The 25,825-nt window shown below is 43.3% G+C and overlaps 1 protein-coding gene across 1 annotated transcript in view; it reads right to left on the bottom strand.

The window, feature by feature from the left end:
• Positions 1–2,280: 2,280 nt before the first annotated feature.
• The window catches only part of LOC125442276 (tetraspanin-15-like), a 97,865-nt gene continuing 74,320 nt past the window's right edge, over positions 2,281–25,825 (bottom strand). The window contains exons 6-8 of the mRNA XM_048513545.1: positions 25,737–25,790; positions 21,607–21,723; positions 2,281–2,830 (exon numbers count right to left, since the gene is read on the bottom strand). Of these exons, the coding sequence (XP_048369502.1) occupies positions 2,615–2,830; positions 21,607–21,723; positions 25,737–25,790 (387 nt within the window). The 3' untranslated portion in view covers positions 2,281–2,614. The remainder of the gene's footprint in view (positions 2,831–21,606; positions 21,724–25,736; positions 25,791–25,825) is intronic.

Here is a 25,825-nt window from a genome sequence, read left to right as displayed (position 1 = left end):
CAGATAGATGTATCATCTGATAAGGTATGAAATAATCACTGAATGATTTATGCTGCTTTGCAACATGCATTATACATCAAGGGAACAGGATGGAAATAAACTGCATCAAAGCTCTGTGAATGCGGCTGTTTCAGCCTGTCAAGACTCCACACCAGCAGAGCAACCATCAAACTAAACAAAGTGGAAACTTCCAAGGAAAAAAGGCCTCTGGAAATATCAGTTGGAGAATCATAAATAAAAATGAGAGTATCTTAAAAGGTCCTTTTTTTGTTAAAAGGGGGAGAAGGAGAGGAATCAGCTTTTTAAAGTCAGGGGAAGAATGTGTGTCAACCCCCTTTTTAAAAACCCCTGGTATGCTGGACATTGTATATAATGGATGCAGCCTTTAAATATGCTCTGTATTTTACAGTCTTCACTGTAAAAGTGAAGATTGCCTGCATAACAATCCTTTGAGATAGGCTATTCAAGCAAGGGTGACCTACCTATGGTGCTCCAGATGTTCATGGACTACAATTACCATCAACCCCCTGCCAGCATGACCAATTGGCCATGCTGGCAGGGGCTGATGGGAATTGTAGTCCATGAACATCTGGAGCACCATAGGTTGGCCACCCCTGGAATGATGGGAATTTTTATGGCCAGGTGAGGGGGACAGAGGCTGATGGATCATACCTTGGTCCAAGAAAAGTACAAATGGGAGGAACGCAGATCACTTCAAACCACTATTTGGCCATTAGACCAGCATCCAGAGCATCTCCAAAGGGCTTGATTTGTTGGCAGAGGTTCATGTAACAGCCCTTCCCAAAGTCAGTAGAAATAAAGATAGCTAAGCATTTCTGGAAATGAGTCTTCAGAAGTGTTGCTACTAGCTTATACAATCCTCCAAAGGCTACAAAGTAATATTTATCTATTTATTTACTGAGAACGCTTACATGCTGCCTCTACAGAGACTGTTTAAGTTGGCTTACAAAGTAAAACAAGAATAAATCATAATGTCATCGAAAAACACTTTAAAAATTAACAAAAATGCAACCATGGCATAAAAACCACACAAAACACTGAGCAGCCTAAAAGGATTATCAATAAACCACCTAGGCTAGAAGCAGACTGTAAAAATAATTGTAGAAGATCAACCCCTAAATTAAAACCTGGGGTAAAGTGAAACATTTGGGCTGAAAAGAGGGTACGTTAGGTGCCAGGTGAGCTTCAAGGAGCATTCCACAGGGCATTCCACAGAGAAGACGTCACCTCTGATAAAGTCCAGTCTCTGGTTGCCATCCACCTTACTTCTGAAGGCTGGGGCACAGAGAACAGGGTTTGTGAAGAGGCATTAGATCAACAAGAATCGCTAATGTTTTATTGCCCTCATAGGTAAAAGAGAGTTTCTCCCCACCTTTTCTGGCCTCCCCATGAATGTCCCAGCAACATACTGCAAAGAACAAAGCCTTAACAATGGCACTAAAACAGCAGCAAGATAAAGCTGCACAGAGGCACTCCAAAAATACCCAAGCCAAACAAAATAGGTCGACCTCCTGTCCAAACCTACAGAAGGTTTTGGGAGAAAGTTTTTGCACCAGCCGTGGTGTAGTCGTTAAGAGAAGGTGGATTCTAATCTGGAGAACAGGGTTTGATTCCCCATTCCTCCACCTGAGTGGCAGAGGCTTATCTGGTGAACCAGATGTGTTTCTGCACTCCTACATTCCTGCAGGGTGACCCTGGGCAAGTCACAGCTCTTCGGAGCTCTCTCAGCCCCATCTACCTCACAAGGTGTCTGTTGTGGGGAGAGGAGGGGAAAGGAGCTTGTATGCCACCTTGAGTCTCCTTACAGGAAAGGTGGGATATAAATCCAAAATCATCATCCTCTTCTACCTGTGCAAAGCCTGTTTTTGCCTCAATTGTATTTGGATGAGCCAGTCTGGCATACCACTGCCACAAGCAAGAGTGATGGATTACAATCTGGAAGGCCCAGATGCAAGCACTGCCTCCACCACAGAACTTACTGGCTGAGCGTGATTGATTGATCTTGACCCACTCACACTCTCTTTGCCTATCCAGAATTGTTGTGGGAAATGTGCAGTAGATGAGGGCCATGAACATTGCCCTGAGCTCCTAAGAGGAATGGTGAGATTTTTTTTAAAAAAAGATACACAGAGCAATGAGAGAAGAGGCATTTTAACACTTCATGTGGGCCATCAAAAGCTATCCTTCCCTTTCCTCGTCCTAAAGTCTCTTCCATGTAACAGACCAGATCATATTACCAGACAATGGCATACAAAACAGTATTTTTCTTTCACAAAATTCAAATTTATTCTTTAGAAAGAAGATATACAAAAAATTGGGGCCCCCTAAATCAGGGAACAGCTCTCTCAGGACCCTTAATTGGACCTATTAGTAACATTCACACACAGAGGTACACACTTGAAAGTTGTGTATGATCACAAGCACCTTTTGTGATACAAACCACACAGCTATGTGTTATTCATGCTACATGTCATTAACTTATGTCCCTTGTGTCTTGTCCTTCACATGGTTTCATCTTTGAATGCTCCAGGCTCCAACCTGTCTTATGGGAGCCATTTATTCAGAGAGCCCAAAAATGTCACACTTTGCTTTGTCAGACGACCTCATCGGCTGCATCCTCATCTTTGTTTTGGACTGGGATGTAGCCACCTTCCCGGGGCAGACACCAGCACCAGCCAGCACCGGTCAGGTCCACAGCGGCAAAGTTGAAGTCTCTCATGTCCAGTTGCTTGAAATCGACTGTGTCCAATCGTGAATGAATCTCATTGAGCTTCTGCCAGTAGAGCCAAGCCATCACCAAGCCAATGGCCTGAAAGAAAAGATGGAGATATGCAAGTCTAAAGGAACACATGCATCTTCCTTATACTGAATCAGACCATCGGTCCAGTATTGTCTACTCAGATGGGCAGTGGTTCTTCACTATCTCAGGTGGAGTCTTTCACTTCACCTGCTACCTGATCCTTTTATTTGGAGATGCCAGACATTGAAAGCTGGACCTTCTTCATGCCAAGCTGATGCCCCACCATTGAGCCATGGTCCCTCTCCATGTTAAAAGGGAGAGTGCAACATTTAACAATGGCAGTATGTTCTAAGGACCTGCCAAGGGTTCCCTGTTAGCAGGACTGATGGTGTAACTGCCCGGTCCCAAGTGCAGCAACTTTGAATCTGATCAGAATGGCAGAAGGATCTGCAGGGAAAGTTAATGGCCATTGAGAATTCCTTTTTCAGTTCTGGGTTTGCCCCCCAATGATCCAGAAGCAGACAGCAAACATGCATTTTGAATACCCTTGGAAAAGGACATTCTTAGCACGATTGGCTATTAGAGGATCCTCCTCCATAAAGTTCTACTGGTTTCTGTTGGAGAAATTGCTCTTCAGATTGGCCCTCCAAATAACTGCATCAAGGAAATTGGAATGACTACTGTGACATCAGAAACCCAGGGCGGGGCGGGGGAAGGTTATCCAGCTCCAGCCACCTGGTCTGACAAGTTCTCTCCTGACTTGCATCTGTGCACATGGCCAGCACAGATCCCTGGCAACAGATTTTTAACACAATGCTGGCAGGTGTAGCAGCCATAGTGAGCCTTGGTATACATAGATCCATGCAGTTGCATTAATAAACCTGGTGACAAAGGAAAGAGAACAGCAGAAAAAGAGACCAGGAGATGTATGCGGCAGAGAGGGAGAGTAGGACGAGAAGCAGATAAAATGAGACACAGGCATGTTTATTTATTTATTACATCTCTATGCTATCCTTCCTCCAAAAAAAAAAATCTCAGGATGGCAGACATGGTTTGTCACTTTATCCCAACAACCTGGTGAGGTAGGTTATGCCGAGAGAAAATGACCCTTCTGGAACGAATGTGCACTTCCAGTTCTCATTTCCTAGAGATGAGCTTTCTACAAGATCCAATATTTATTTCCTTCAGGTCAGGCCTCTGCACTGTCTAAGAATTCTTCTTGTAGGAGAAGCATTTGCTCATTTTGTTCATTTGCTTAGCTTCTGAGATCTGATAAGCTCAGGCTGGCCTGGGTAATACAGGTCAGGGCCATTTCCTAGGGAGAATGAATTATGAAGCTCCATTTATAATATCAAACCAGAGAAGCAATTCCAATTATAGTTCGTTTTATGACTCAGTCTTTAATGTTGTGCATTTCCCACTTCCTGAAGTGGTGAGAAGTTTTAGTGGCAGCAAGTGCTTAAGGGTTTTGTTTCCTCTGGATGGGAGAGAACGCAGGAGATAAATATTGTCTTTGCCATGTTTGTTTCAGCACAGCTATTAGAAGCCACTAGAACCCTTAAAAAGGCACGTGTAGAGCCATAGTAAGCACATTTGTTACAGGGGTGTGTGTGTGTGTGTGTGTGTGTGTGTGTGTGTGTGTGTGTGTGTGTGTGTGTGTGTGTGTGTGTGTGTGTGTGTGTGTGTGTGTGTGTGTGTGTGTGTGTGTGTGTGAAGTGTTGTCCAGCTGTAGCTGACTTGTGGCTACCCAGTAGGATTTTTCAAGACAAGAGATTAATATGAGTGGTTTGCCATTTCTCTGCACAGGATTTGCCTTCCTTGGCACAGAGACCTCGTTATTGCTTGGTGGTCTCCCATCCAAATACTAACCAGGGTTTGTTTATTTATTTATTGGTTAAATTTATTACAACCGCCCACCCCGAAGGGCTCTGGGCGGTGCACAATCTAAAACATCAGATAAAATACATCAGAAGCACAAAAGTTAAAATACAGCATCAAAGCCTAAAATCAACTATCAGATGGCAATCAAGAACCAAACAAAGCAGTCAAAAGATCTTATGCCCCCATAACCAGTACAGAGCATACAGTTGACCCTGCTTAGCTTCTGAGATCTGATAAGCTCAGGCTGGCCTGGGTAATACAGGTCAGGGCCATTTCCTAGGGAGAAACCTCCAATAGATCTTGTTGGGATTTCTATTTGCATCTGAGTTATTTAGGATTGCACTGCAAAAATGCAAATCTGGCTGAAAAATATATAATAAAAACAATGCTGTTAGCAACCTTTGTTTTCGAAACGTTGTTATAATCATTCCAAACACTGTGGCCAGCTAGTGAGTCAAGAGATAAACCACTGGGGAAGCAACAGATATGGTTTGGGATCCCAGAGAAAGCTACAATGCCAGCATAGTGTGAAAATTGGACCAACCTCATCCTGGATCAAGAGGAAGATGGACATTTTACTCACAGAATGTTACACACACAAATATTACAAACACCCCACCCCTAAGCACTACTTCATTTGGGAAGCACACTTATTTATAGCTTTTGATTTCACTAGCCGGTTTCCTCATTAATACTCCCAATGCAGCAATTGTGAGCAAGATATTGTAACAGACAATGCACTCCATTCTCAAAAATAATCCGATACAAGCTGTTAGAGCAGATGCTGATGATAAATTGCAATGTTAAAGGTACTAATCAACACCACTGGGACTCTTGGGGAATTGCAAGCATTTTGGTGAAATCAAGGAAATGTTTTCTTTTGCATTAACTCCTTGAGCACTCACATTACAGTTCCCTTGCTCAGAAGCTATTTGGATCAAGTTCAATAATAGGTTGAAAACAATGGTTGAGGATTTTATTGCATATGTTATTTGTGTTGATTTTGATTTGTGCACCAGCTTTTTTTTTTTTTACCCTGCTATCCACTGTGGTCAAACAGGATGTGCAGGCTTTTATGCTGCTTCAAAAACCTGCAAAGCCTGAACGATCAATATGAGAAAGATCAAGATTGCTCCTTGATTCTATCATACCACCTTGCAGTTTCTTAAAGCCATTGGCTATCCCCAGACAACACTGGGGTGCGGGTGGGAGGCTGGCAACAAGATTGTCCAGTACATAGAATGATGCCTTCACTATTCGCCTTCAGAAAGTTTACCCATATATGTAAACCAACTTCTTTGCTTTATGTTGGTGTATACTGGGGTTTGCCAGCAGGCCTAACTAATAAAATGGTGCAATGGGATATTATTTAAAGGGTAATGTTTTTCTCTTCAATGCCATGAAAATCTCCAACCTGGCCATTTCCATGCACCAAGTCTTTGCTAAAGAGAAAGGACATTTTCCTCCAGGCCATCCATGATGATAGTTTCAAAGGGTAGCCAAGCTGGTCTGCAGTAGAAGAGCTAGATTCAAGTCCAGTAGCACCAACTAACAAAATTTTCAGTATGAGCTTTCAAGAGCCAGAGTATCTGGCAAAGAGAGCGTTGACTCTCAAAAGCTTATACCCTGAAAATCTTGTTGGTCTGTGATGCCACTGGACTTGAATCTAGCTCTTCTCCAGTCCATTTGGCAACCTTGAGTGCATATATGTTTGTGACTTGGGGGAAGGATGTGGAGATTCCCTGTGTCACAGAACTATTCCCTTACAGCACAACTAGACTGGATGCTGAAGATCCATGATCATCAGATGTCCAAATGCTTGCTGAGGGAGGCCATGAAGTCCTAATGCTGCACCAATGAAAGCGGTCCGAGAATAAAAGAACTGTGGGGCTTCAATGTCAGGTCTAAGACAAGCGTCCCTGGCAGGTACTGATCTGCTGAGTGGTTGTCTACAACTTCTGCCCCTCAGCATTTGCATATAACTATCTTCATGAAAATACCGTGATTTCTAGAATGTGACATCATCTTAGCATCACTTTTGGCATGTGTGTTTAAGAGTCCATCCTGGTGCAGTGAGTCTTAGGATCAGAGCAGATAGCTCAGTTGTGTATCATCTCCAAGGCATTAGGTCCATGGCCTCACAAAGCTGCTGACATATTTTTTTTTGCCCTCAAGTCACGACTGATTCATGACAACCCCATGAGGTTTTCAAGGCAGACATTTAGGGGTAGTTTGTCATGGCCTGCCTCTGCATCATGTGAATTCCTTGGAAGTCTCCCATCCAAACACTAGCCAGGGTCAGGGGTGAGAGTGTGTGACTGGCCCAAGGTCATCTACCAAGCTTCCATGGCCCGAATGGGGATTTGAACCTGAGTTTCCTAGATCTTAGTCCGACACCTTAACCACTACACTACGTTGGCTCTTGCTGATGAACTAATGTTGTGGAATACTTTGGTGTAATTTAGGTAAATCATGTTTCTAATGAGTGTCAAATGTTATTTTATTATGCCCCTGATTTATTTTTACGGCTTGTTTTAACATTAATAATTCTAATATTGTTGACTCGACACGTTTCTATCATTTTTATTCAGTGAGTTTCATGAAGCCGGTCTCTGAAGAGGCAGCGTAAACATTTTCTTAACAAGCAAAGGGCTGCTGTGTGAGCCCACCTGAGCAGACACTTCCCAATTAGATTAACTCAGATGATTATAAGCATAAATGTGGAAATAACTATGTGGTTTGCCCAATATTAATTAAAGTCAAGATTAGACAATTTCTGTAAGGCTGAATTGTGGATAAATGATGCTAATGACTTTTTTTTTGGTACTTATCAGTCTACTAAAGAGCCTTACAAATGGCAAATGTGAACAGGCAGATGTGGGTTTATATGAACATTTTTAACATCCTGTCAATTAGGCAACAATTCTTCTATTAACCGGAAGGGGGAAAGTACCAATCAGGCAATGGGCTGTACAATTAGCAGATAATAAGCTTGGCAATAGGCACACTTTGGGAAATAAGCAACCAGAAATTAGACATCCAGTCAACTGCTAACTAAGGGAAGAGCATTAATGCTCCATCAGTTTACATTTTCGTTAATGTAATATTCATACACATGATGAAAAAATATTAATCAAGTTCTCTGTGGGCAGTTCCTGAACAGCAAAATGGAGAAGCAACTGATATAAAATTATCTTCACAGATGCCCCCTGAAAAATAAATAAGCGTCAATAAGGGTTATCAGGATGATGTCCAGTCTTGCAGGCCCATTACACAAATCAAAATGCAAACAGTGTTACCAGCAGGTGCTGTTTCAGCTACGCAAGACCCAGTGCGCTTAGTGGTTAGGGAGATGGACTGCGATCTGGGAGATCCAGATTCAAATCCCCATTCTGCCATGGAAGCTTGTTGGGTGACCTTGGGCCAATCACTTACTCGCAAGCTGACCTACCTCATTAGTTACTGCAAGGATAAAATGAACCCAAGGAGAACATTGGGCCTTTCCACACAACATCCCCCCCCCCCCGAAACGTTTCTGAAACGTATTTGACCCACACCCCTTTTATAGCAATTATGTCTGCACTCAACCACTCCAAACAATTCCTGGTCACCATTTTGTGATTTGTGCCTTTTATTTTGAGCTAATCATGGAATTGCTGCTTCAGTGCTTCACAGCAGGGGGCAGCAATACTTTTCGCCTTCTACACCCCCTCCTTTGAAAATTAGCCTCCCCAAACTGAACAAACTCTGCTCAAATGCTTCAAAATGCTCCCCCCCCCCCAAAAAAAAAAGCAAGGAGGAGTGAGCTCACGAAATGGTGCCTGTGAGGAAATGAAAGGAAGGCAGAGAGACTTGGGGAACATCTTAAAGGGACCGGCAAATAAAGCCATTTTGAAAACGTTTCAATTAAAGAATTGTTTTAAAAGGGCATTCATTCAAAATGTTTTGAGGCTGTAAATAAAATTGTTTTGAGGCTGTAAATAAAATAAAATAAAAAAGGTAAAACCAATGGGAAAGTCCACTGAGGAAATATTTTATTTCCTGACTCAAAACATTTTAAAGTATCTATGTGAAGAGGGTCATTGTAAGCTGCTTCCCCCACTCCCCTGGCAGAAAAACAAGGTACAATAAAGCAAATAAATAAATTGGTACGTTGAATTGAGATGTCTGCCAGGACCTTGCCAGAGGCAAAACTAACATTTGCAGAGAGGTAAAAGTGACATGAAGTAGGGGCAGGGGTATCAGTGCCTATCATGTGCAAATATAAATCACTCTTGTCTGGACTTAAAGCAACTAAGTATATGCATTCTAAAACAACCAGTCATCTCAAGCCATTTCAGATTTACAATTATCATGCTGGCTTTCAAATATTAGTAGGAGCTCAACTGAAAATCCTAGGTCTTGTTCCCGAATGACATCATTCAAACGTAAGCCGTAGAAACTGTTGGTTCCATTCGGGTGACTCTACAAATCTGCAGTCTGACACACAACGTAGTGTGTTAACAGTCAGTGGGATTCTCAGTACAACTGTTTTGAATGCAACATTCAGCCATCCTTTTCTCCACTCTGCAACCCACCTACACTTTACTTAAGAAAACCATAACAAGCTGTCAGAGATATAGATGGATTCAATAAGCCAGTCACCAAGGATATCACATTTCCAGGAGCAAAAGACTCCTAATGTGAATTCCATTTTTATTGCTTCTCAAACCAAGGGAACATTTACTCTTGCACAAAAGGAGCGTTCCTTACAAATAACAAAAATTAAAAAGAAGAGGAAGAGGCTGAGTGGCCTGCCTCTTCCTCAGGTTAGAACTAGACCAGAGGATGAGGTGATGATTGTCCCTTTGTGATTTGCTCCAACTTCACTGTGTCCAGGTTGCACTCTCCCAGACAGCGTGGGCCTCCTCGAGATGGCCTGATTTACACAATACAAAATCCTTGTGGTTGTCATGAGGACTTTGTACCACACGTAAGCTGGGAGTTCTGTGTCTCCCAGGCAGACAGGGGTTGTATTCTGATCACAACCGCAGTGCATCCCACCCCCCCATGTGAGTGGAGTGAGGGCTTCACACACGCCCTCCATGTGAGTGGACTTTAATCTCGAGAACTGGGTTCGACTTCCCACTCAACCACATGAGTGGCAGATTCTAACCTGGTGATCCAGGTTTGTTTCCCTACTCCTACACATGGAGCCTGCTGGGGGATCTTGGGCTAGTCACAGTTCTATTTGAACTGTCTCAGCCCTACCTACCTCACAAGATGTCTGCTGTGGGGAGGGGAAGGGGGACTGTACACCACTTTGAGACTTGTTAAAGATAGAGAAAAGTGGGATATAAAAATAGTGGGGTATCATTTTAAGTACCTCTCCTCCATCCTCAGGTTCCACCCACAAGATCTCCAGATATTTCCATCCTGGAACTGCCAACCCTACTGTTAAGGCAGGTCTTTCTGGTAGCAAGGCTTTTCACACACCACCCAACCTTTCAGCGTTCTCTGCCTTGACAAGTTCATGTGTTTTATGTCTACTATAAACTTCTAGCTTTGACAAGAGAGAGCAGTTTGTTATTCATCACATTTTCTCTAATCCCTGGAGGACTTTGCAGATGGTCAGCTGAATTTGTTTTTTCCTGCAGAAACCCTTCTGTTCTCCAGGGAAATTGCAGGGCTTGAGTGGAAAACACTGACAGCTGATTGAGTTGAAGAAAAATACACCCTCGAATGACATAAAATTCAGTCTATAGTAGAATGACTACTAAAGTGACACAGAAAAATAAAGTGACACTATTACTTTGATCCAAGCAATTTGTATAGGCCTAGGAGCTCCAGAGGGCTTCCCCTTTAATTTCAAGCAGAGATTTCTCAATAAACTTTAGTATGAGAGTTCATTAAAGGACACAAGCCATTCTTAAACATCTAGTGATGTGTTCTATTAGATTTTTCCATCCTATCTCTGTGCAATCGAGGTAGAGCAAATTAACTGAATTATGATTACCATGTTTTTGATAACTACGATTATGTTTCAAGGTGTACTCCAAGGTGTTTTATTGAAACCCACTGAAACCCATAAGACCCAAAACGGTCTGGGAAAAATGTATCTGAAGCACCATCTCTTCCTATCTGATTTAAGATTTTCAAAGTTATTAAAAGTGGTTTTCAGAGCCCTGGAGCAGCCGGGTGCCTTGCTACCACACAGCCCAGAAAACCCACAACAACCAATTTAGTGACTTTAATCAGCTTTAACAAAAAGGACTTGACCACATTTATCCATATGCTTGCTGGTTGGAGCACTTCAATATGTCCTGTCTGAAGATGGTTGGAACTAGTCTAAAATGGACTGGGAAGAGATTTTTGCAGGTACTAACTAAAAAGTGGTAGTACAAAGAAATCTGCAGATTTGCAGACCATTCTCAGGTTCAATCCAAAGTCCTGCATCTTTCCTTTAAAGCTGTAAATCGTATGGGATGAAGGTATCTAAAGGATCACCTGCTCACATTCATGAAGTCTTTTGGGGCTTCAGTTGATGGCTGTGATCAGTTGCTTATTGCTCTTCAGTCTCATACATTTGTTTTTATCTCTCACTGTTATTACATTTTATGGATTTGTTTTTATTGTATATTTTATGCCTTTTTTATTGCTACAAAACATCCTGGGATTTTTTAAAATTGAGATGTGTGGGACATAAATGTATTAAACCAGTAGCAAATGTGGGGAAAAGTGCTTTTAGATGTTTATTGAAATAATACTGGTATTATTAGAAATTTTTCATGGATATTATTTATACGTGCCTGCACACCCACCCACAGAGGTATGTATGTCTGGGCGCTATTGCCCATCAGGTTCCCAAGGTACAACAAATCCCTGCCTGGCAGAGTGACTGAATCATTTGAGCCACAGAAAGCAGCCTTAACAGGCAGAGGTTGTGGTGCCCGCTGCTAGGTATCAATATCTACACGGGTGTCCAAAATGAGAGACATGCTGTGGAGGAGGAATTGTAGGCAGTTGAATTACTCTCGCAGTAGGGATGTGACACTTCATGAGGGAAGGGACATATTTACCCTGGACACATGTCTGTGTGAACATGGCTCCCTTTCTAACTGAAACTCACAGCTAGACTAAAACAGCCCAAGTAACTTTTATCTTTGTAGCCCCTTGTAGCCCCTTGCTGACTTAGCAGGTAACACCAACTGTAAGCCAGAGCAATAGAAGAGGAAGAGGAAGAGGAAGAAGAAGAAGAAGAGGAGGAGGAGGAGGAGGAGGAGGAGGAGGAGGAGGAGGAGGAGGAGGAGGAGTTTGGATTTATATCCCCCCTTTCTCTCCTGCAGGAGACTCAAAGGGGCTTACAATCTCCTTGCCCTTCACCCCTCACAACAAACACCCTGTGAGGTAGGTGGGGCTGAGAAGAGAATAGCCCACACATCAGCAATCAGGATCGGCAGCTAGGAAATGAACTGCTGCTACAAAGCTGGAAGAAATGCTGAAAATCAAGGCAAAACTAAAAAACTGGAGAAGAAAAAAAGATTATTACAGAGAAATCATATGCCACACTGAAGCAGGGGGATTAGCAACCTAGCTGAGATAGCAAGTTCAAGGAGCAAGGAGCATGTTTATCCATGCAGACGGAAGGAACGGGGGTGGAGATATGTCAGGAGAAGAAACTAGCTTTGAGGGAACGAGAAAGATCTATAGCTACCAATTCTGGGACCCAGTGGGGAGTTAAGCACTGAATTAGAGGTCCAGGCAACTAACACTTTTAATAAACAGCAGCAGGACTACATATTGTGTGCTTGATGGGAGGTGTGCAGTTTAAAAATTACAGCCTTTCAGCAGGCAAAAGTGGTTTTGGGGGAAGTATTCTGTCTTCAACTAAAAGAAAATAGGGCAACTTAGGAACCAGAAAGCAGACAGGAGGTGTGTGTGTCCAGAATGGAGTAGTTTGTGAAACTGGAGACAGTCTAAGAAGAGGAAAGGTGTCAGGGTCAAATTGAAAGGCTAAGGCAGGAAACAGACACCTGCTGACCCAGCTATTGGCACAGACCATGGCATAAGACAGACGCTTCTGATGAGATTTACGGGTTCTTGATTATCTGTATTCAGTCTCTTCCTTTTCTCTGCTAACCACAGAAACCTGATTTACTGGGATTTAATACATAACATGGAGGGAAGGAAGTTTCAAACAATATGATTGAAGTCAGTGGAAGCAAATGGTGGTGGTGTGGAAAGAATGTTGGAGTGAGCAGCTCAGCCTGCCTGAACATTGTGGGAATGGGGTGGGTTGCTACCACCTCTCTAAATGTGGGTAAGTGTTACCTCCTTGAATGGGATGTCTTTTGGGCCATTTATGCATGTGTGTTCTCTTTGATGTCAGTGTACATTTCTGTCGGGCTTTTTCATTTGAACTTACACGTTTTCCCCTCTTCAAAACTCACTGTGCTTTCGCTTCTGTGATTCCCTGCATTTCATGAATGCTCTCAAAATCCAAGGTTTTTTCCCCCTTCACAGGGAAAGCAAAAGCAATTCCAATATGTAAACATTCGCCTCAGGTTTCTTGTGCCCATCGTCCCCACTTCCCCCCACCCACAACATTCTTGTTTCTCCCACTCCATCACCCACCTCCCTCCCCAATTTCATTCCCATGCCACCTCTATTTTCCAATGCTGGAAGGTAGTCTTTTTTTTAAAAAAAAATTGAGCAGCAAACGCCTATCAAAGAAATGGCAAACTGGAGTGAAATTGACAAGGATGGATTCTTAATTTAGCCTTTTCTGTGAAGCCGCTTCTCCAGTGCTTCTGCTGAAAAGTGTGGAGGGAGCCTTCCTTGGAGGGAAAGAATGGGGCCCAACCCTAAATGTGTTTACTCAGTAGTAAGCCCCCGGGGGTTCAGTGGTGTTTAGCAGCATCAGATTCTAACTTTCTCTCTGTGATGCTCGCTTGCAAATATTCTCTTCCCTCCCTGGTTTTGTCAAGATCACAGGAGAACTGGCAGCACAGAAAAGGCTAAATGTGGACAAATCTGTGAGATCAGCATTGCCAATTCATTCTGGTTCACTGTTCCATCAATAGACTTTTGCCGTTAAAATTAAAAATGAATTGACTACCAGTGAAATCTCCCAAAACTTTCTAGCATTGGAAAATGGTGGTGCTGTGGGTTTTGGCCTTTTCTTTACTGCTGCTTCTCCTGTGATCTTGCTGAATAACAACATAACAAAAAATAAGGGGGGGGGGGAATGCAATGAAGAAGGCAGGCAGATTGGGGAAGGGAAGAGAATCACCTAAAATGGATTCTCAGATTAGCCCACACTCAGCCTTTTCTTTGCTGCCATTTCTCCCATGATCTTGCCCAACTTGTGGGGGAGAGGGGTTATTTACAAAACAAAGAAAAAAGCTTTCTTTTAAAACATTGATTTTCTGTTTTCTTAACATCTGTACCATCAAAGTAAACAGAACCTTGTAACTAAATAAGTGATGCATAAAAATTAAAGGCTAGAATTTTTTTTAAACCCAGTATTTACAAAGCACCTAGAATGCTGTTGTTTGAAAGCTGACGAGATTCTGACTAATGCAGTGTAAATTATTAGCTCTGTCTTTGAGTCATGTAATTTACATGACTACATTAACATTCTGAGGAGGTTCAGGTTGGCATATTCTGACAAGACATCAATATCTGACTCTTTGTTCTTTTTTAATTTAGTGTGAATAATGTGTTTATGTTTACTCGGTGGGCAGTTTTAAGATTTATGAGGTCCTGAAACCATTCATTTCCTTCTTTTAAAACACTTTGTCCTTATAAAAGATATGGCTACGAAGCGCTTCACTGTCACTTAGCAACCGTCACTGGTTTCCAAAAAAGTTTTCTTTCAGGATTAGAAATGGATCTTAACCGATTGGAAATGTGAGGGGTTGCCAGGGCTTGAGAAGGCTCGGAGGCACCGTTTCCAAACAGATGAAACACAAGCTGCTGGGCAACATCTGTAGTCCCAGCTCTCTTTCCACAGAATTTGGAGAGGGACAGTGATATTAATGGACCGCTCTGTCACTAAGGCTCAGAATGGCATATCAGAGGGTGCCAATTGTCTCTGGTTACGAAGGACTGTCCCTGTTTCCTGAACCTGTCCCTTATTTATGCCTTTTCTTCCTTTGGGGGATGGTTTGTTAACATCTTGTCAGTGTGGGTTCCTGGCACTGTCATTCTTCAGCGTTTGGATCCTTCTCTGAGTGGAGGATGGATGACTTTAGAGCCAAGGCATGAGCTTGAATACTTAAGGCACAGCTGCCATTTCACACCCTGCAGTTGCTTAGGTGTATTTGGAACTGTCGATAATAGACTACTGGCCAGTTACGTTGCTCACATATAGCTTTAGTACAAAAGAATCACTTCCCCTGGATTTTCGATTAGTAGAGGACAGTCAACTGGAGAATGAATCAATACAGCAAAAACAGGTTGAGTATATAAAGCAGGGGTCTTCAAACTATGGCCCCCCAGATGTTCATGAACTACAATTCCCATCAGCCCTGCCACCTGGCCATGCTGACAGAGGCTGATGGGAATTGTAGTCCATGAACATCTGGAGGGCCAAAGTTTGAAGACCCCTGATATAAAGCCTCCTTCAGCAACCAGCATGCCACAGTGTGTTTGTGGGGAAGGACAGGGCAGTGATTCCTTGCACAAACAAAGGTTTTGATATTTTTGTTTTTATGATCTGCTTTTAACTTGAGGGCTATTATGAGGATTACTTAGACTGCTAAATGCTTTTTGCTTTGTGTTTTATGTTAGCTTTTAAAGATTTTGCATTTTTATCTTTTTTTAATGTAGTGAGCCACCTTGAGTAGATCTGTGAAAAGGTGGCATATAAATGTTCTCAATAAAAAACATTGTTGGGTGTCCACATTATTATTATTATTATTATTATTATTATTATTAATAATTTATTTATTTGATAAACCGCCCTACCCCTGAAGGGCTCAGGGCGGTGTACAACAAAACGAGAACAACCATAATAAAACAAATCGAATAACCCCAGTTAAAATACAAATCTTAAAACTAAGTAGCAGTGTTAAGCAATCCGCCACAATAAATAGTTAATACCACATTAATAATAATATGCTTCTGGCATCACACCCCGGCGTATCAAGACCTGGGAGTGGACAGAATTCTGGGAGGGGCTGGCAGATGGTCAGATGGTCAGGTGCACAGCCAGTAAACAGGGCAATAAGAAGGGGAGGCGGAATCAGCGGCTGTGGTCCCCCCCCAAAAGCCCGCCCGTGGAAACAGCTCAGTTTTACAGGCCCTGCGGAACTCCCCAAGGTCCCACAGGGCCCTAACTGCTGGAGGAAGAAGCTGTTCCATTTCAGGCAGGGCCAGGGCAGTAGAACAACCCTGTGGCCCGTGTGGGAGGCCAGCCGCATCATAGAGGGGCAGGGGACCACCAGGCAGAAGTTTGCCTCAGCAATGAGCCGGAGGCAAGTGGTACGCACCTCGGACATATATGGGGTGAAGACGGTCCCCAGAGGGTAAGTGAGGGAGGGCCCCAGGCCGCGAAGGGCCTTAAAGGTCAGAACCAACACCTTGAGTCTCCTCATGAGTCAAAATCATCTGGTTGCCCAGAAGAATCCTAACTGTGTCACAAATAGCTATGAAGCCATGAACCATTCCCTAGACCTGACTTTTATGCACTTTGATTGAACATGTGCAGAAAGGGAGTGGCCATGAGTGCACGGGTAATTTCTGGCTCCATGCAACTGCTGGCTCAATAGCACGGCACCTATTTGTGCAGGAAGGGAAACAAACACACTTGTGCCCCTCTGTTACTTCCATACTTTTAAATTGGGGGAGGGTGGTGTGTAGAAAGCTAGAGACATTGATGTCCCCAGCACTCACCATTTTAAAGAAAAATAGTATCAAAAGCTGCAACCTAGCCATACAGGCAAGAGATAACAGTGGGACCTTAATTAAGAAGAAGAGTTTGGATTTATACCCTACCTTTCTCTCCTGTAAGGAGACTCAAGGTGGCTTACAAGCTGCTTTCCCTTCCTCTCCCCACAACAGGCACACCTTGTGAGGTGCCAGGTGGGGCTGAGAGAGTTCTATGAAGCTGAACTGGGTGACTAGCCCAAGGTCACCCAGCAGGAATGTAGGAGTGCTGGGAAAGGCCCGCATCTGGCTTCACCAGATAAGCTTCTGCCACTCACAGGTGGGAGGAGAGTAAAATTTTTTTTTGATGTTTGCACTTTGGAAAAAAATGAGGGTTCATGATCTGAGAAGAAAAAAACATTCCATTTTTCTCAGGCTCAGGAGAACAGCCAGCAGGTGTGATGTGTATTCTTGCTGGGAGGAAAGAGGGTAACTCTGCTAAGAGCATTCCTGCCAAAGCCACACTGCCCAGCCCCACTTTCCTAACCACACAGTAACTCACACTTGTGACAGAAGTCCCCCTGGGAGGGACTGGGAGACAAATTCCAGCAGGTGCTGGTCCTAATTATTTCAAAAATGGGAGATTTTCCAAGACAGTAAGCTGTGAATCTGACTTAAAGATAGTTTGCAGTTACCTCTTCAAAAGACCAGGGAAAGCAAACAACTTCAGGTCTTTGTTCATTAGCTTCGAGGTGTATGGACTTGCCCCCAAGCGACAGCTGCGATTCTCCTCTCGACCAGCTGCCTGCAATCTCACGCTTGAAGTTGAGAGCGAGAGAAAAGCCTGCTTTCCAGGAGAGCACTCTTCACACAGATGGCTCCCTGAAGTCATGGATAGGAGTTGTTCAAAAGCATTAGGAGAGTCATTCGCCTTTCCCAACTTCAGAGATGTCCAGGGCAGGATCAGCTGGGACAATTTGCAATGGGGTTCTACAAAGCAATTTACCAGTTGAAATACTAAAAATGCTGTGTGCCTGATTTATTGTGATTGTGGGTTAAATTACATCGATCCGAGAAGCAGGAAGATAAAAATTAAGGGGTATAAATTCGGATTCGAAATAAAGTCATGGAGGCACCCTTTGTGGAACATTTTATACAAATACGACATAAGCCTGAATCCCTTCGCTCCTTTGTATTGTCTACCGTGGAAGAAAGGGACACACAAATCGACGCAACCAGAGCTGCATAGGATCGAAACATTCTACGTCCACAGACTGAGGACTACGTATCCTTTGGGACTCAATTCCAACCTGAACTTTTCTGCTTTTTTTAATGAACTGTACCAGTTTAATTACTAACACCTGTGAGGTGGTGCACTGACCTTTAAATGATTGCCAGAGTTCTTTCGTTTCAAGGACATTCTTGCAGCAAGAGAAAGCTTTGCAGAGCCAAAAGAAGGACGACATGGTAATTCTTATGTCTAATGATGTCTTTGTTTTATTTTATTTATTTATTGTTTAGACTTTTATACCGCGCAATCCCCTAGGGGCTCTGGGCGGTTGTTTAGTCGTACTAGAATAGAATATATATATACGTATATATACACGTATATGTATATATATGACTCACTGTCAGCGACCTGCATGGAAAGTAAGTCAAATGGAAGCTTTGCCTTTTCAATTTGGCATTGTAACATGGGAGTGAACAATAATATATTTATTTAAATTGTAGATGCCATGCACTCGTGAGCCTTTGAAGATTTTCAAAGCCAGAATATATCTGGAAGCTGGTCGCTCACGTTGGGTTTCCAGTAGTCAATATTTAGTCAATATTGTAAAGATTAGGGAATGCAATTGTAAAAGTGCTGATTATTTCTTATGAATGCATCCTTATCTGTATATGAGACTTACTTGAAGATGCACTGGGGCATTACTGAGACCCAGCCCCTCAAAGGTATATATTGTAGATTTTATCAGCTTACAAATTGTACAGTCTAAGACTGTGAGTCACATGGTGTGCAAATATTTGCTTGTTGGGTTGTTGAGGATCTACATGCATCAAAATTGTATGTATGGATGCATCCTGTTTTTGCAGAGTTCAGAACAAGTGTACAACACTTATGTGCACAGAAACATGTAAGGCCACATGTATATATGAAGCTGCCTTGTACAGAATCATACCACTGGTTCATCACGGTTAAGGCTGTCCGCTCTGACTAGCAGTGGTTTTCCATAGTCTCAAGCAGAGGTCTTGCATTTCACCTGCTACTTGATGCTTTTAACTGGTGATAGCAGGGACCAAACTTGCGACATTCTGCATGCTGGGCAGAAGATCTACCACTGGCCTCCTCCCCAGCAGAGGTACAAATCAATGTGTGCATGTTATGAGTGGGACCCTGTGGTATGGATACAATCATGCTGGGTTATAACCCAGCTCCCCTTTGCATTCACTGATTGTCCCTAGAATTGTTGTCTACACAGGGCTTAAACTTATCTTAACTGGATTCAACCCCTGATCTGTGTGCTTTAATAATGTTACTAAGAGCAAAAGACTAATTTCAAGTACTTAAAAAATGAATATCACCTTCAAATGTTTATCTAAATATTAATAATCTCTTGAGACTGCGGCTGGTTAGGCAGAATAGTACTGACCCACTACCACGGTTCAGTCATGATGCTGTAGATAAGAGGGGTTATGTGTACTCTGTACCTCTTTTGTGGTGGACTGTGTGATGTATGACTTTCAACCTGAGCAGGCAGGAGGTGTTCTCATTAAATTGTGCCTCATTAGCAATGGTGTGAGACCCAATGAATCCTATATTGCAATGCAGAACTTCAGAGACTGGCTTGTCATGTCTTCCTTCATTAGCAGCAGTTAAGGGCTCTGAGATGGAAAAATCTTTAGTCGGCAATGACAAGGTAAAAAGCCTACTGCTTAATCACACGGGCCTTTCAACCTCTGCTGCAGCAAAAATGTTCTTTGTTGCAGGGTATTCCTTTCAAATCCTAACTGTCTCCAATCATTCCTTAATGGACTGCTCTGGCCCAGGGGTGTTTCAACTTTCAACCTTCAGAGAATCCTTTGCACATTGGCTCATCTGCTAAAGGGAAGCTACACAAAACAACCTCAATGTGCAATGGTGAAGGGGGTGGGGTTGTACCTTCAGTTTCCTGTACAGGATTGTTTGTACTTTGGTTGTTGTGGGTTTTCCAGGCTGTGTGGCCGTGGCCAGGTAGATCTTGTTTCTAATGTTTCGCCTGCATCTGTGGCTGATACAGAGGTATATCACAGAAAGAAGTCTGTTACACACTGTAACACTCAACACTTAGAATACTTGAGAAAGAACCTCCACCCTTCTCTTTTCTTGAGATACACAAAGAAGTCTCTGTTTCATGTCATATCCTTTGACACAGGTGCTTAGGGAATGAAGGTCCAACTGAGGCTCACTTGGCCTGTGCTTGGATCATTTTCCTCAGACAAGTGAAAGTATGGTTGTTCCTCACAGATGCAACTATATGAAGGGAGCTGCGAGGAGGTGTATTCAGGTTGCCATTAGTGACTATTTATGTGTTTTAACTGTAACTATTGCATGGTTACATGGTTTTGACTGTGATGGTTTAATTTGACTGTTTGATACATTTTACCCTTTTAAATTGGAAGTCATTTTGAGTGTTGCTTAGCAATGTAAACTCAAAAATATCTTAAAAACAAAGTCAGGTCAGAAGGCAGTATTGGAGGGAATTTGTTGTGTTACAAATGTAACAACCTGGCTTTTTTCATTTTGGGGCGGGGGATCACTACTTAGAGGTAAGCAAGCGCATCCTCTGTTTGTACTGACCCTACTTGCTCCACAATAACTATTTCTTGGCACTTCTGTGATGATGAATGCATCGTCATGCGTTTTTGACAAACCACCAGGTTGCAGTTGATAAGAGCTGTGAATTGCAACTGTGAAATAAGAAAAAAATTGGACTGATAGACCTTAGCAGCTCCAATAGCCAGTGGTAATTTAATTTCACCGAGAACTCTATTGGAAGCAAAGGAGATATCCAATTAGAATATGAGAAACTGATTAAAAAGCTAAAGCTCTTGTCGCTGGACAGAAGTGATCTTTTTGGGGGCTGAATTTTATAGTGTATTGGAAAGAATGAGCAAGTTCCTCTGGAAGCCAGCCTGCAAATGCTTGCAAGCTACTGGCCCTTTCTTAACTGACCCCGTTTATTTATTCCAGATCTTTCCCCCCACCTTATTTGGGAGATAACTGCAAAGCTGGAAGCTTATACAACTTTCTGTCACAATCCTTGTGACACAAAAAATAGAATGGTATGGTTAATAAACTAAATTTACACACCTGGTGCTGAATGTCTCTTGGGTCATCATCAACCATAATAATGACAATGTGTTGCACTACAGATACTTGGATGTAGAGGGCAAAATTAGACAAGGCACCGGGGCTTGCTTGAATCAAACACTCTTTGAAATCTATTGCAAATCATTACATGAAATAATGCAGAGCTTTGGAGCTGGGTACCATCACTGTGTTGATGACTTAGCTATATATTTCATTAACTAAGCCTCCAGAAGCAGCTGTGCTTAGATGTGGTAGTCAAGGGGAGAAGTAGCAATTGAATCCAGATGAGACAGAGGTGATGCTGGCCAGGAAACCTGATGTTCCAGGAGGGACTGAAAGCAACCAGGCCCCACAGGTAACTCTGGTGTATGATTGGATTAGCTGAAGTGTTATATTGCAGTGAATTAGCACAGCAAACAATAGGGCACAGATGCAAGTTAGTTGTTTTGTAGAATTCTACTGGATAACAAATGAATTGACACTAAATAGAGGAATAGCAACCTCTATCTATGCAAATGTTCAGTCTGGATGTCTGTGCAGACTATCTGTGCCCATGTATCTGTCTCTCCACTTTTGCTGGAAGAAGAAAGGAGAGCTCCTTCCAGAAGCTCATGTGATTCTAGACATGCGACTTCAGCAGTTAACTCTTGCTTGACTGAATGATGCAGGCACTTGTAAAATCCTAACAAGAACCCATCAAGCAATGGAGGAAATAAGACTGACAATGATGAAGAGCCCCTAGACAGCAAAAGGATCCACATACCTGAGGAAGCAGCAAAGAACAAACCATTCCAAAAGTAGCCTCGAAATTGTCTTTCAGCCACAAGCCCACCGCATGGATGCAGCCGCGCACATAGATATTGTCTACCAGTTCCAGCCTCTGCAAACAGAATAAATAATAGTGATCGTATTTCACACTTCGCAGATTCTTCCTACAGACTCCACTAGAGGTCTCAGTGGACTTCTGAAAGCCACAAAGATTTGAGGTATTGTGGGACCAAATGTGCTACATGTCATGACTTGGGCTCCCTGTCACTTCAGCCCCAGTGCTATTGTCACCTCAGGATATCTTAGATCTTCCTCAGGTCTCCGATATTCTCAACCTGGTGGCACTCTAGAAAGCCACCAACTAGTCTACTTCCTGACCCTCTGGCTCCCTGAGGTTTTTATAGTATCCTTCTCCCCTACAGCCCCACCCCAGAGCCCACCCCTTTGGCTGGGCCTTTCCTAAACCTCCACTTTTAAAGTTCTGCTGTCCCTTGCTTTGCCCTTTGACTCCTGGGAGGAATGGGATGTTTCTGCTGCTGGGCCAGCTTTAAAACAAGCCCTGCCTTTGCTGGCCCTGGTCTGGTTTATACCCTTTTCAACAAATAGAACTCAGTGGAATTGTAACTTCATCCACCACATGGTAGACTGTCTTTGTTTTAGAATGCTCCACTTGAGTCCTAGTGCTTGCCTAGCAGAAGGACCCAAGCAGAGCATCCTGAAACAAAGATGGTCCAATGCATGGCTGTCGTGCGCCTGGGGCGGGGTCCCCGCCGGGACCCCGGTTGCCAACCCGCCTTCCCCTACCCGGCTGCTGGTACTACCGGCCTCACTCCCGTTCTCTGGGGAGTGGACTAAGTGGGTCAGCCGCTTTAGCCACAGGTTGGCCCGGCTGCCCACCACCGCCCTAGCGCCCACAACACGTTGGGAAGGGAGAGTAGGGAAGCCTCCCTCTCAGCCCCCGGGCTAGTAGTTTCGCTCTTCCTCCCAACACGTGTCCCCTCTGTCTCAGTCCCGCTCCACTCCCCCAGCAGGGTCGTCTCCTCTTTTGTCCTCCTTTCCCCTCGCCTCAAACACTCCCTCCATTGGTCTCTTCCCTCTCTCTCTCGGTCTTTCTCCCTCTTTGGCTTTACTCCCCTGCTCTCCTACACGCTCTCCCTCCTCCTTGTTCTTCCCCCTTTCTTCTCCGAGCCTCTCCCCTTTTATCCCCTCCTGGGTCAGCCGAGGGGTTGAAAACCCCGCCCCTGTTCCTCCGCGCCCACTTCCGGCTCCCGTCTTCAGCCCAACAGGGCTCAGCTGTCCAGCCTCCCCTGATTTGCTGCTCTGCCAGCTGGCGCGGCAACGGGGCTTCCCGGGGTCTTGTCCCCCCGCCACGGGAACAGGGCGCCGCCCGCCGCCGCCAGATCCGCCGCCCAGCGCGGCCCCTGGGGAACAAGCGGAGCGCCGGCCGAGCCCGTCGCCGCCCGCCCACCCAGCCTTCTCTCCGGCGCTTCGCGCTGCCGGGGCCCTGCCCGCAGGCCGCGGGTCGGGGCGCGAGTCCGGGGAGGGGGTGGAGTTGGGGGGGAGGTCACCCCCACACCCGGACAATGGCGGATGAAATTACAATTCTACTTAATTCTTTTTGTTGAAAAGGGTGCAGCTGCTGCCAGGCTCTCCCACCATCTTGGGCTGCTGCAGCTTGCCAAGTCCTGCAGGTAAGTGGCTTGGGGTGGGACTGTTGGGGTGGTCAGGAAAGTCTGGAGGCCTGGGCCCCAGGGCAGCACAGTGTTTATATTTATTCCTTTGTTTTAAATTCTGCCGTGTATTTCCAAGAGCTCAGAGCAGCTTACAACAATGCTGAAATCAAGTTTGCACAGCAAACAATCTGATCCCCCCATCAATAAATAGAAAAATAAATAATAATGGGAAAGAAGCACTCTGCAAATGCAAACATAGCATTAATATCTCTCAACTTTCTCATCCACACAGTCTCCTTAGCAGGGCCCATTCAAGAAATAACATGAGATTTCCTCCCACATCCTATTAGAGGATCTGCACTTAACAATGTTCAAGGCTTAGCCTGTTCAAAACTGATTAGCAGCAGAGTTATCCAGGATTTATCTGATTAAAGGAGATAGACAATCTTTAACTCTGATAATACAAAAATGTAGCGGATAGGGCTTGGTTCTCTGAATTATTAACCAGCAAATCAGACTGTATAAACTTTTATCATTTATTGAAAAATAAAATATTATTTTTATTGAGCAAGACAGAAATAATATGGGCATGAAAATGTTAATCCTACAATTACTACAAGAATTATCAAAGTTCTTAGCATTGTTTAATTGTACTATACAACAAGTAACAGTTTTACAAAACAAATTAGATTTTAGCCTTCTGTGACACTGCTTTTAGGGATTATAAAAAAAGCTCAAGTTACCCAAAAATATCACCTAGAGATCTCATGTATTCTTCTCCTGAGACTTCCAACCAGAGAAATCTGATTTGCTTATCACAATGCATATTTGTAGAAAAATATTTTTCTAAATCTATTACAATAACATCTGTTTATAACTAAATATGAGATAAGCAACATAAGTGCAAACAAGTCACAATCAGTATTTGAATATGTCTGATATAGTAAAATGCCTCTCTCAACTCTTGACCTTTATTAAAAAAGCAATTAATCTAACTTTTTTTTTCTGTAACTGTTCTAACAAACTGTCCCTGAACCAAATTTCACCAAACCTGGGTGCTATCATCAGGAGAGCTTCCTGAAGATACCCGGATATGTTGGTGCTGCTAGCCTACAAAATTTGCCACCTACAGGCCAAAAATCGAAAAAACACTAAAAATTACCAAAAAATGTAAACTGAATTTTATTCAGGTATACCAAATCAGGGATTCGGCTGATTTGGCTCTATTGATAATTTTACAGTCAAATCAAGCCGAATCCAAATTTTCCAGAATTTGTTTGGTATTGCTCAAGTTTAGTCATAATCTGTCTGTCAGATGCTATGGGGACTTCAGCCCAGAACCTGTGGTTATGTATCTCAGTGCCTGACACTGGGAAGACAATCCCATCCAAAACACCAGCTTTCCTAAGCAGAATCACCTCCATTTTATCTGGATTTAGATTCAGCTTGTGTATTTGCATCCTCTTGGTCACAGCATCGAAGTTCTGATTCAAAGAAATGCTTCCAGAGACTTTGAATGATAGGTATAATGGGGTGTCATCAGCATGTTAATGACACCCAACTCCAGAACGACAAATGATCTCATTTGGGGGCTTGGTGAGAGGGCAGAGGCCTGACATATTTCAACATCTGTACTGATGATTCAGTCTCTAAATTGGGAAGTTTTTGCATATATCTAACACTGACACCCTTAGAAATTAACCCCAATATTCCCCCACTCCATTTTCCAAATGCTCCACCAATATGTCATGGCATCAAGTTATCAGATGCCAGTGACAAGTTCAGTAACATCAAAAGAGAAGCATTTGTAGGTGGACCATCCGCAAAGCCAAAACTATCTCAGTTGGAAAATAAGGCCTCAAGCCTTAATGAGACGGCTCAAGGGCAGAAGAACCAGCCAGGAATCCCTGGTACTGCTCTTCTGTCACCCACTCAATCACTTGGATCTGAGACAGCCTGTACTTGGCAGGATCTTTCTTTCTCGTAGCTGTGTCTTTCAATAATGGATTTTAAGACCATTGTTTCCACGGGCTCCAGTCACTGCCTGCATGAAGGCATGCAAATGCGAAAACAGAAGAGCAAGTTACTTTATCTCAACTGCAACCTGCTCTACCTGTGCTGTGTGGAAGGGGCCTTACAGAAGAATATATAATTCTAATGAGCAGAACAGCTAATTTATTCCTACACAATTCAGTTAGCCAGGGTGATCAAGGGTTTAATTTGCAATTGGTGGCTTTCAGTACCACAAGAATCCAGAGCACACCAATCAAGGAGCTCCACTTGAAACTATCGATTAGGAAGGAAAAAAACCCTTATTAACTGGAATTTCTGTTAAAAAAAAATTGATGTCTAGGATGTCTGCACATGTTTGGTGGCAAATGGGAATCCCAGTTTTCTTCCTCCCTGGCATTTAGTTCAGCCACTGATACACCGTATGTAACAAGTTTCTTACCTCTTTATTTAGAGCCCTGTATCCACACAGGGTATTAATGACCTCTCCTGGGACCTGATGAGAGAAGAAAAAATGTTCCAAACTTAATA

The sequence above is a fragment of the Sphaerodactylus townsendi genome, linkage group LG12 (assembly GCF_021028975.2).
Source record: "Sphaerodactylus townsendi isolate TG3544 linkage group LG12, MPM_Stown_v2.3, whole genome shotgun sequence".
NCBI lineage: Eukaryota > Metazoa > Chordata > Lepidosauria > Squamata > Sphaerodactylidae > Sphaerodactylus > Sphaerodactylus townsendi.
This window is presented reverse-complemented; position numbering and strand designations above follow the sequence as displayed.